The following is a 12,759-nucleotide window of genomic DNA, read 5'->3' as shown; positions in this document are numbered from 1 at the left end:
GTTGATGTCAAAGGGGATAATGTCATGCAGCCCGCATCGAGATAGAGCACGCCTATACTACAGCCTGGCGGGGGACATAAGGCGTTTAACTTTGTATAGGTGTGGTGTGCAGGCACTTGCACACATAGACATCAAAGGGGGCTTGTGCCCCTGCCCTTTTATCCATCTGTAAAAAGTGCCCTCTCAAGACCATGAATGCAGTTTTTACTATGGTAAAAGAAATGCAAATGCCCTCTTTCCATGCCATACCTGAAGGCAGCATTCAGATAATTGCCTAAACTCTCCCGAACTTGAATGCAGCATCTTATGTTGAAAGAATTGCCCTCTCTGTGTAGAAGTCAAGCATCAAGGGCCTTTTGGAGAAAATATCGAAAATAGCAGACGTCCAAGCTCAACGCGTCACGCTGTGACTCGTTGTGAGCTTGGAGGTCGGCTATTTTCGATATTTTCTCCAAAAGGACCTTTTAGAAATGTCAGCCACTGCCTCTCTAACATTCTCTGCACGTCCCTCGAGGTGTGCAGGTGACGCACAGTCAATAACGATGGCACCTTACTGGTTGCTTTCTATATAAATGTTCTAGTTCTGTGTTGGAGAGAATCATTTGATCGTCATGTATTTTCTTTTTCTTGTATGCAAAAAGTGGCTTTGTAAAAAAGGTTTCAATAAATAAATCTCTCTCTCTCTCTCTCCCCCACTCCCGCTCCCCTCTCCCTCTCCCTCTCTCTCTCTCTCTCTCTCTCTCCCTCTCTCTCTCTCCCGTCACACAGACAGGCGACGAGTCCCCCGGACAACAGAGAGACCACATGAGGATACAGTCAGTGCCGGTGTGAGACGGGTGAGCAGTGACTACATGTGGCATGTCTCTGCCTGAAGCTACAGCTGTACGCCACGGCCATTGGCTCTGAAACACTGCTGCTGCTGCTGCTGGTGACAGCCATGATGCATGAGAGAGAGAGAGAGAGAGAGAGAGAGGGGGATGGAGATGGAGAGAGAGAGAGCATCCCTAATTAGCTCGTGTGTCAGCTGAAAGTCGAGGTTCAAAGGTTAAACCCGGGTAGAGATGGGGAGAAGGAGAGAGGTCTCTTGGGGCATCACAGTACACACACACACACACACACACACACACACACACACACACACACACACACACACACAGTAGGGGCCTCATACTCCATCCCTGTCTCTCTATATGCGTGCGTGCGTGTGTGCGTGTGTGCGTGCGTGCGTGCGTGCGTGCGTGTGAGAAATGTCACACATGTTTAATTAATATTTGCTGCCCCACTGTAGGCTATACCCTCAGGCCCGTCATAAGACTAGAACAGACTCATCAACGTGCATTGTAATGAACAATGGAGTGGGGTCTGCTACATGCCTGCGCAGAACCCTTGTAAGGAATAATTATCGTAGTATCGTAACACAATGAAGAGCTCTTTAATTAAATACTATAGCTAATGAGGTGGCTGTGGGCTCTTTCAGTGTACAGTACTTTGACAGTGATTCTCAACCTTTTTAAAGAGATCCATGTGATGCCAGGGGGAACAAATCCCTTTAATGCCCATATATGGAGATCCCCGATATCCACAGACCTGATGTCCCCTGAGGCGTCTTACTAGTATAGACAAAGAGTAGTCCAGTCCATGAGGGGAGTCAGCTGTTGCATTGACAGCTGCAGAGTTAGAATTAGCGCATTAGGCTCAAAAAGTGCAGTATGCATCGGCCCATAGACAGCAAACAATGAATGATCATTTTCACATGTTTTATTTACCTCTCAAGGACAGATACCATGGACACGTTTCAACACAACAGATCTTCCTCAGCGTTGTCAACAAGTACACAATACATATATTTGGTAATCTATACATTTCTGCCACCATAATAGTTATGTGTTGTCCCACACAAGCTGCCGTAGTCTGCTAATCAGATGTTATGCTGTTATCTGTTTTGCCAGGGCCCGGAAAAGATCACGCTGTGATTGACCAGTACAGTCATTTTGATTGGCAGTTGTGCCGAAGGCTCAACCCCACACATGATTTACGAGACTGTGGCGACTCGTGTGGGGAAACCAAGGCATGGATGTGTGTGTAATGACAACTAATGACAAAACATTTTTAACCAAACTACTGCCAAACTGCCAGCTATGTTTTGTTTTTCCTTAACCTTTCAAGTAGTCACAGAATATGTTCCTATTTTTCGATCGATCCCCTGGATCGATTCTCTGCTTCTGTGAATTGGCCATTGCAATCCATATAGTTATCAGCCGTTCCCGTTGTGATTCCATTTTTTTTGTGAGAAGCCCCATCTGGTGTCTAACTAGAAAAAAAGGAAAGTCATTCTGGCTAGGGAATCTCGGACGTTTGGCAGATGTGAATTTCCGTTTCTACATCTTGGCAGCAGCGCGACCCATTATGGACTTCTTCGTGTTCCTCTCCGGTTGCAAAAGGATTATATAACACTTTGGCCCAAACAGCGCCACCAAAAGTCCAAAACTAGACGCCAAAATAGCAAACACCTCCACCACATCCGCATATTTGCCCGGAGAACTGACGTACGCCGGGACGAAGGCGATCCACACGGCGCAGAAGATCAACATGCTGAACGTGATCAACTTGGCTTCGTTGAAGTTGTCCGGGAGATTCCTCGCCATGAACGCGAGAACGAAACTGAGGAGCGCCAGCAGACCGATATAACCCAGCAACACCGCGAAACCGACCGTCGAGCCCACATCGCACTCGTAGACTATCTTATCGCTGTGGTATTGGGTGTTTTCGCGAGGCGTCGGCGAGGCGGACGCGAGCCAGGCGACGCAGATAACCGCCTGGACGGAAGTAAGAGTCAGGACGGTTCCTCTCTGCTGCACGGCGCCGAAAAACCTCATGATGTCGGCGCCGCCGGGCTTGGAGGCCTTGAACACGGCCAACACCACCATGGTCTTAACCAAGATGCACGAGACGCACAGGACGAAGCTAATGCCGAACGCCGCGTGCCTCAGCTGGCAGGTCCACATTCTCGGGCGCCCGATGAACAGCAGCGAGCACGAGAAGCACAGCTTGAGCGACAGCAGGAGCTGGAAGCTGAGCTCCGAGTTGTTGGCGCGCACCACGGGCGTGTCCCGGTGGTAGGCGAAGATCCCCAGGACGACGGCGCAGGAGAGCGTGCCCAGCAACGAGATGGCCGTCAAGGAGATGCCCAGGCCCTCGTGGTAGGAGAGGAACTCCATGGTCTTGCGGACACAGTGGTCGTGCCGGGGACCGGACCAGAAGTCCTCTGGACAGCTGGTGCACTCTGTGGAGTCTGACAGGAGGCAAGGTTACAATATAAACAGTATCAGCCTAAAGATAACCTACTGTACATTAGGGCATTAACGAAAAAGTCGACAAGTCGACTTCATTACACAAGTCGACTCCCACCAGAGAAAGTCGAAAGTTGAACAGCATTCAAACAGTAGGATTGCTTATTGTCAAGGACGGAATGATCCAATATTTTGTGAAAATAGCCGATCTACATGCTCATGTAGATCGGCTATTTTCACAATTTCTGCCTCTATATATTTGACAATTTGGACAATGTTTAATTCGCCATTTTAGAGGTATTAAAAAGTCCTTAAATTGGCACTTTAGAAATGTGAAGGTACCCTCTATACACTTAGACTTTATGTTGGTTTGTTTACCGTTGAGTGAGAAAACAATGTTGCACATTAAGTTAATCATCTGGGGACCCCCCAAAATAATTGTGGGTCATGTGTACTGTGATGACGTCATCAAACGATAAAGTCGACTTCAACTCAACTTTTTACTGAGTTGAGTCGACTCACAAGTCGTTAATGCCCTACTGTACATACAAAATGTAAACCTACCAGTCTCATTGCTGATCTCTCCGTCAGAACAAGCAATGCAGTCAAAGCAGCAGACAGGTTCTCCTTTCCTTCTGGCCACACGGGTTCCAGGAGAACAGCTCTCGCTGCACACTGACCGAGGAGGCTGCAGAGGAAAGTGACAACGATCAATGTCAGTCTAAACTAAATTACAATCACATCATGAGCTCAACACAAGTATATTTTAGAAAGCAAAGTGACCTTTTTTGTTTCAAAGTTCCAGAAGATTCTGTCTTCATCCAGGATGAGTTCTTCGACTGCGGACTCTGACTTCTTGTAAACACCTACATTCTGAACCTCTGTGCTTCCATCAGGGAGCCACACCATGTTCATGATATCACAGATTGGCAAGGCATCGCTATTCTCACCAAAAGCTACTTGATCACCAGATGAGGTTGTGAAGTTGACCTTCTCCAGGTAATGCACCAGCTAGAAACAGTGATGGGGGAAATGATGAAGACCAAGAGACGGATGGATGGAACTGCACACACAGTGCTCACTAGTGGAGGAAGCTGCTGCCCATATACACTGTATTGCCAGGACTTTAATATAACAAATTGGCCTATAAATTAATCTAAATGTCTAGCATTAACATTTTTGCAATCCTCTGGAAGTCTTTATATAATTTAAAAATAACTAATTTTACTTTACATAAAGTGTTAGGTTATTAGTTTATTTATTGTGTGAAATTCGTCAACACATTTCCTACAGATAAACATGAAATATATTTTGTTCAAACCTGTGCATTGGGGAATGGCCCATAAGTGTTATTTTACGTCACTATAAGAAAAGTCTTAATACTGTTTCATCCAAGTATGTCAATCTTTCATGCTTCAAACCAATATAACCATATTTACATTAACTCATTATTATCCAATTAGAAACTCCTTAGTAAACTGTGTATTAATATCACACCTGCCATGGCTGTATTGTCTGCAAACTGGCACAGCTGTGCCCAGTGAAAGGCCCTCTTCCTGGCACACATTGCAACATGCCATGGAGAGCATGGGCCACGGCATAAACACCCTTGTACACGTTATACTCCGGCCTGAGGTTAGACACATCCAACAGGGTGGTCTCTGCCGTTTCCAGGTCCTCTTGTGCAGTGCACACCCTTCCACCCGCATCCACCCACTCTGATGGAAGGGGTGCAAATTTACACTGAAATGTGTGCTCCCAAAACTGCCTCACCTGAAGAAAGAAAATTAACACTTAAACAGAAATATAATATACCTTGTGAACATAATAACAACAATACAGACATCAGATTGAAATGATCCATTTAGGCCTAGAATAATTGAATGCTTTAACTATTTTTTTTTATAATTCAAATGTTTTTTATTTTTCTTCTTAATACAAAAAGTGGTAATGGGTGGTACAGTGCAGCACAACAACAGGTACAAATGTATACAGTCAGTCCAAGATAATACAAAAATAAAAATATAAAGGAAATAAAAGTAGGAACCTCTTCACATCTTCAAATAAGTGTCATATATGTTAGAAAACTATCCCATATCTCTTTCATCTTTCCCATACCATTCACTCTTCCCAGCATACTCATACGATGTGATTTTGATGATCTCCTCGTTCCACTCTTTAAAAACAGGGGTTCTTGGGGCTTTCCAGTTCTGCAGCAGGATTCTGGCTGCTGTGACCAGTCCAACCTTTACTATTACAATTTAACTATTGAAAAATAACAGATAGATATGCTATTTTTGAAAAATCATGAAAATGTGTGCAGATCTTTGAATATCGAATTTTTTAAGTGAACATTCGTTACTCACATATTTGCTTCTGGGGGGTCCCTGATACAAAATATTTTGAGACGGGGGTCGGCGGCCAAATACATATATTTCTAGGGGTCCTTGACATGAAAGAGTTTGAGAGTAGAAAGGTGTTTTTCAAAAAAACCTTAGCAGGATTTACCGTAGAAGACACTTATAGAATCGGGTCAAAATTCAAATGTTCACGATTTTTCAAGAATAGCAGATCTACAAGATCGCAGCGTGGCACTCGGTGCCGTGCTCTGAGCTTGTAGATCTGCTATTTTTTAGTTAAAGCATAAAATAATAATATGCAATAATGTGTACCCAATGTGTACTCAATGTGTTCTGAATGGGTTAAATACTACAGTTATCTTGTTGGAAAGCCGGACGCAGTGGATGTGATCCTCCTCACACACACACACACAAGCGCGCGCGCGCACACACACACACACACACACACACACACACACACACACACACACACACACACACACACACACACACACACACACACACACACACTCTCTCTCTCACACACACAGACACACAGTACATAAATGATATGCGCGCATGCATACACACATGCACGCGCGCGTGTGTGCGCGCGCGCGCACACACACACATACACACGCGCACACACACACATACACACACACACACACACACACACACACACACACACACACACATACCCACACACACACACACACACACACACACACACACACACACACACAATAATATTGTATGCAGGTTTGTTTTCATATCTCATACTGTTGTCAATATCACTGTTCATATATGCTACAATGAGGAGCCAAACTAAACACCTTGAACGTTGAAACTAAACAAAAAGACTCACTATGCTATTTTCATGGCTGCTGTCGAGGTCGTTGTCAGGATGTGTTTTCAACAAGAAGGCCTTGAGGCCGGGTATCTCCCCGCGGCGGACCGCAATACCCAGGGTGCCTCTGAGGTAGCGCACGTAGCGAGGACTCTGGAGCTGTGAGTGTTCTATGAAGCTCGTATCAACTATCCACTGCAGACCCGTCACGTTCTGCCTCACCACCTGTTAATTAGGTATGGGACGATATGAAAATTACAAGTACCTTTTATCAATTTTAGTGGTACAGCTCGGCAAATAAAAGGTGAATTGACGATATATTAAATCTCCACGATATGATTATCGCGACTGTTTTCACAATAAACCATAATATCGCGTATCGTCCCATCCCTACTGTTGATGTGTAAATGCATGCAATCACTGATGCAAGACTGATTCAATCGCATTCATTGTAATCAAATTGCGTTGCGAATATGAGAAATGGGAGTGGGACAGATCCATGTTAACGACATGACTTTAGAGATACGGTATAGTGTGTATACCGCTTTGTGTGATTTTAGGCCAAAATCTGGATCAACAACACAAACCTCATCCATGAGTTTCACCATATGGATTCCATACGCAATCACGACGACGACGCGCGCTGTGGATTTCTTCATCGCGGAGACAATCCTCTGTGTTTCGGCCGGGTCGTTGTCCCAGGGCAAAGCCTCCGCGTAGGCCAGGCAGCCCCACCCGGACCGTGCCAGCTCAGACTGGCAGATCTGGGCCGCGTCGCCGCCGTAGGCGTCATCGGTGAACAACAGTCCTGCCCAGGTCCACTCGAACCGTCTCATTATCTGGAGCATGGCCAGCACCTGATTGGATATAAGGAATGGAGGGACAAGTGCTTAACCTATTAAGACCCACGAATGAACCCATGAATTAAATATCGAGGGCTTCCAACATAAAAGGTCCTATTTGGGATGTTCCTTTTAGGCAGGGTGTTTAACTGTACTTGTACTGTACTACATTTCTATTGTATTGACTTTACTTGTACTGTTCTCCATTTCTGTCTAATGAAATAATCAATCAATCAAAAAAAAAAACTTGAGGCCGATTCTACACAGTTTTCACGGATTCCTGGTGGGGACTAGAGGTGATAATATGTAATATATTGTCAACAAATGTCTTGATGAATTAACAATATTGGAAACAAGCCCTGGGCTTGGTTATCCTTTTAGCATTTAATAAAAAAAAAACTAAGTATTCAATCAATGGAAACATAGTAGTTCACCTGAACAGTATTACTCATGACTGTCCTAAAGAAGGAAGGGTGCCGATTCCGGTCACTCAGACAGGCGCACATGGCATAGGAACTTATCTGAAAAAGACACCAAAATAATATGATCTGTAATATACAGCATCTCTGTACAGCACAGGTCTTCAACGTTTTCAGGCCAAGGACCCCTTAGTTGAGAGAGAGAGATGAAGCAGGGACCCCCACAACCTTTTCAGAGATTCCATATCATTTCATTGTTTGACAGCACAATCGTCTGTGTATTTTGGATTCATGTCAATTGGTGTTTTCAGATATTTAAGCACTTGAACCATCAATAAAGTTCGCCCTCTCGCTCTGTACTTAGTCTGCTCTATTGCCCCTACCCAAACCTCTTTGCCAAAAATAGCCGATCTACAAGCTCACAACGCCTCGCAGCGTGAGCCGTTGAGAGCTTGTAGATCGACTATTTTTGTCTAAAGTTCTCAGAATATGGACACTAGGGTTCAAGTAGACGCCCTATAGTAACTCTGAGGACCCCCTGTTGAAGACCCTTGCTATCCACCTGTTTCCGCAAGACTTTACTGTAGCATTGTCTGCGGGACACTTCCGGTTAACAGCAGACATACAAGCTCACGTCACGTCGCAGATGCAACCGACGCCGGAAATGCCGGGTATCTCCCCGCGGCGGACCGCAATACCCAGGGTGCCTCTGAGGTAGCGCACGTAGCGAGGACTCTGGAGCTGTGAGTGTTCTATGAAGCTCGTATCAACTATCCACTGCAGACCCGCCGCCTCGCGGTGCGAGGCGTTGTGTGCTTGTAGATCATCTGTTTTCACTAGTTTAAATCATTTTTAAAATGAAAAATGCAAAACAAACGGTTTTGGACATACAAGGTTTTCACCCGACAACGACGATATGTGACCACAGATTATTTTGGGGGGGTCCCGACTCCCAACTCCCCAGTTCAAATATGATCATTTTGGGTGGTCGAGGGCTGAAAGGATTGAGAACCACTGTGCTACAGTGCACAACCAAATCACCAAATGGTAAAAGGGGGTTCAACTTACCATGGGCACTCCGTACAAACCTAACACGCTAGAGATGGCAATAGACTGTGCCGAGGTGCCACCGCCCCCGATTCCCACAACTGGAGGAGACCCCACGCAGCTCTCTTCCAACAGGAACTGCTCCTCTCTCCCACTGACCAATGACAGCGCTGCACGGAATGCGACTCCAAGGGAGTAACAGGTGTCATAGACGATATACCCCAGAGTCACGTTGGGCAGCAGGCTGGGGTTGCTGTTGATCTCCGCGATGGCAAAAGCCATGGCCTGGGCCCGTCTGAGGGCGTCAACGAAGAAACTAACACACAAACAGTGGTGTAAAGTAACTTAGTACATTTACATAAAGGAGTAGTTCACCCCCAAAATGACTTTTTTTTCTATTGATTACTCACAGTCACATCATGGAGACTTGAGTTCAATAATATTTTTTGTTTGTTTTTTGTCGCATTCCTAAGACAAAAAGTTGACTCCAGTGCCATGCATTTGGGTCCCCATCCAGGGCCATGTATCCGGGTCCCCATCCGGAATCAATGGGGGGTAAATTTACTATAATCACATTTTTGTCTTAGGAATCCGACAAAAAACTAAAAATATTATTGAACTCAAGTCTCTATGGCGTGAGTAATTAATAGGAAAAAAAGTCATTTTGGTGAACTACTCCTTTAAGTAATGTTCGATCTACAAGCTCACAACGCGTCGCATCCGAGCTTGTAGATCTGCTATTTTCAAACATTTTGTACATTTTGTACTTTTCATACTTTTACTCAAGTACATTTTGAATTCCGGACTTTTTCTTGTAATGGAGTGTTTCTACATTGCTGTATTGATACTTTTAAAAGTATAAAATGTGACACTGCACACAAAAATGCCATGCATATTTTTACTTTGTAGAGATACATCATCAACTAATCCTGTGTTACCATACCGTTAGTGCCTATTGAGATTGGCGGAATTTCACCCCGATTTTTTCCTCTCGCTCACTTTGTCTGCTGACCTCACTCAGCAACGAAACAAAAAGAAATAAACAACATTTTATATAAAACAATTCACAGGAGGCAAGCAGTGATCACACCATGATGTATTTCAAATGCATTACATTGCAGGTGCTTTTTTGAGAGTTAAAAAAAAAGACCTGTGTGACCTTGGCAGGTTGCCCCAGAAAATGTGCCAATCTCAACAGGCACTAACGGTACATCGAAACAAGGCCCCTGTTATCTTGCGTGCTATTGTGTTTGTGATACTCACTGTAGGCCTGTCAAAATGATGACATAATTGTCTAATCACATTTATTTGAGATAATGGCAATTACTTGAGTCATAATCGTTTCCATGTTGGAAAATGTTTTCCATAAATAGCAGATCTACAAGCTTACAGCATGTTATGAAGACATGTTGAAGGTTTGTAAATCGGCTATTTCTGCTAAGTTATTACATGCGTGAGTAGGTTTCTTTGTATATTTGTGATTATGAAGGCTTAAACCAAACAGAAATGTAAATCATATTCACTTGCTCCAATGGTCATGGCAAAAACACAATGAAATCGTTAATCGCAGTTATTCGTGTGACAATTGAGTACCTGAGACGAATAACAGTCTAAGTCCATTTGAATTCTTTTGAATATAGATTTTTTTTTTATTTACCAGACTGTAAACTACAAACTAGTCATTTTTAATCTGTTAAATTGTTAATGCACTCCCCCCTCATTTTGTTCAGTTGTCTGTTTTAATGTTATCTGCTCCCTTTGTCTGCTGAATATTGCTTGTACAGCCTTTGGAACTGTTGGAGATATACTGTTTTTCCACTTTCCATAAGTATTATGTCTTATAATTCCTAATATATATGAGTTAAGTAAAAAAATCTAATCCAACAAAATGAGGTGGGAGTGCATTAAGAAGTTAACAGATTAAAAACTTCTAGTTTGTGGTTTACAGTCTGGTAAATCAAAAAAATATTTATATTCAACATTTTTAAATATGGATTTAAACTGTTTTTTTGTCTTAGGTACTCAAAATGTGTAACGGTGGCAGCCCTGATGCTCACCCATGGCAAACGGGGTCCTGTTGCTCGGAGGTGAAAGACAGATCGGGGAAGACAGAGGAGAGGTGGACGTCAAACACAGCGCCCAGAACCAAGTCCCCGCGCTTGTACATTCTGTTGAGGTTAAACGGCGCCTGAAGCTCACAAGAAGAGGAGGATGAGGAGCACAGAGGAGGGAAGGAAGAGAACAATGTCATGTACACATGCAGGTTTGAAAGCAGGTGTGTGACTAGAGAAGCCCTCATGACTGTCCTGCTCGGGTCCAACCCCCTCCCCCCTTGTCTAAACTCAGTGTCCAGTTGTTAGGTTTTATACACAGTGCTGTGCCGTCCCCTGTGCCACCTGATGGCATTACGTAATCTTTCACGACAGCCATTTGGGCAGAGGCTGGCAGAAGAAGAGGCAGGGCTTGACATGCACTATTTTCTTGTTTATTTGGGAGGGACAGCATGTACTAATGCAGTGGTTCTCAGCCTGTGGGTCGGGTCCCCAAATTATTTTGAGGGGTGCCCAGATGATTAACTTAATGTTGCAACAATGTTTTCTCACTCATCATTAAACAAACCAACATTAAGTTTAGGTGTATAGAGGGTTTATGCACATTTCTAACGTGACAATTTAAGGACTTTTTAATACCTCACTGTGATCAGAGGAACCACACTAGCAGAATCCCTTTTATGCCCATATATGGAGATCCCTGATGTCATCAATATTAAGCCCATATTTAACAGGACTTCATATGGGAATGCCCATATATGGAGGCCTCATCGGCCACATACCACACTAACAGAATCCATATATGGCCAAAACAGATGGCCAAGATGGCCCATATCTGTGTGGCTGGTTCTACAGACAGGGATCTCCATGTATGGGCAGAAAAGGTATGTATGATGTCAGATTTCATAGATGTCATCATAGTATGATGTCAGATGTCATAGATGTCATAGGACTTTCACATCTATCTATAAATGCGAGAAGTCTCTGCGTGCGTGTGTGTGTGTTTGTAATCCGCGTATCTCGAGAACCGTTCGTCCCACCGGCTTCAGATTCGGCACGCGCGTTCCCCGCCGCGGCACGGAGTGCAGTGCCGGGTCTCGACCCGACCCGACGCGCGGTTTTCCCGAACCGGCGCGAAACGTTCGGAATCTCCTTATGCGGGGTTGATTAACGTTCGGAATCTCCTTATGCGGGGTTGATTGTTGACATCAGGCTGTTTCTGAGGAAATCGGCGAAAGCTCTGACTCATTGTGACATCACTTCATAAAAGGCTCTGACATCACGTACGCCACATGAGTCAACAAAAAATATCTGTGAGTGTGTATGTATGTAGGTAATCCGCGTATCTCGAGAACCGTTCCTCCCACGGGCACGCGCGTTCTCCATAGACAGATATCTCCATATATGGGCATAAAATGGACCCAGAACTATAACTGCAGTGATCTCCATATATCCATATATGGGCATAAAATGGACGCAGATAGCCAGATATCTCCATATATGGACATAAATGGACAGAGGCAAACAGATGGTCAAAGATCTCCATATATGGGCATAAAATGGACGCAGACAGACAGATACAGATATCTCCATATATGGGCATAAATGGACACAGGCAAACAGATGTTCAAAACGGGTCCTATGACAACAGGTATAATGAGGTTTGCATTAAAGGGGGAACCGGCACTGTGTCTGCAACACAGTTGGAGGCACAGACAGATACTCCATATATGGGCATAAAATGGACGCAGATAGACAGATATCTCCATATATGGGCATAAAATGGACCCAGAACTATAACTGCAGTGATCTCCATATATGGACATAAAATGGACGCCGACAGACAGACAGACAGACAGACAGATACAGATATCTCCATATATGGGCATAAATGGACACAGGCAAACAGATGTTCAAAACG

General features: G+C 44.3%; 1 protein-coding gene across 1 annotated transcript; it reads right to left on the bottom strand.

Moving 5' to 3' along the window:
* Nucleotides 1-2,378: 2,378 nt before the first annotated feature.
* Nucleotides 2,379-11,038, bottom strand: LOC308280271 (extracellular calcium-sensing receptor-like; the record flags this gene model as incomplete). The annotated part of the gene is made up of 7 exons (XM_080720531.1): nucleotides 2,379-3,292; nucleotides 3,855-3,978; nucleotides 4,074-4,301; nucleotides 6,498-6,704; nucleotides 7,148-7,336; nucleotides 8,809-9,082; nucleotides 10,845-11,038. The coding sequence occupies 7 exons, from the start codon at nucleotides 11,036-11,038 to the stop codon at nucleotides 2,379-2,381; spliced, it is 2,130 nt and encodes a 709-aa protein (XP_080576657.1).
* Nucleotides 11,039-12,759: the final 1,721 nt, after the last annotated feature.

The sequence above is a fragment of the Nannobrachium achirus genome, assembly GCF_963921795.1.
Source record: "Nannobrachium achirus genome assembly, chromosome: 24".
In the NCBI taxonomy this organism is placed as follows: Eukaryota; Metazoa; Chordata; class Actinopteri; order Myctophiformes; family Myctophidae; genus Nannobrachium; species Nannobrachium achirus.
The sequence above is the reverse complement of the archived record's forward strand: the minus strand, read 5'-3'. Positions and strand labels throughout refer to the sequence as shown.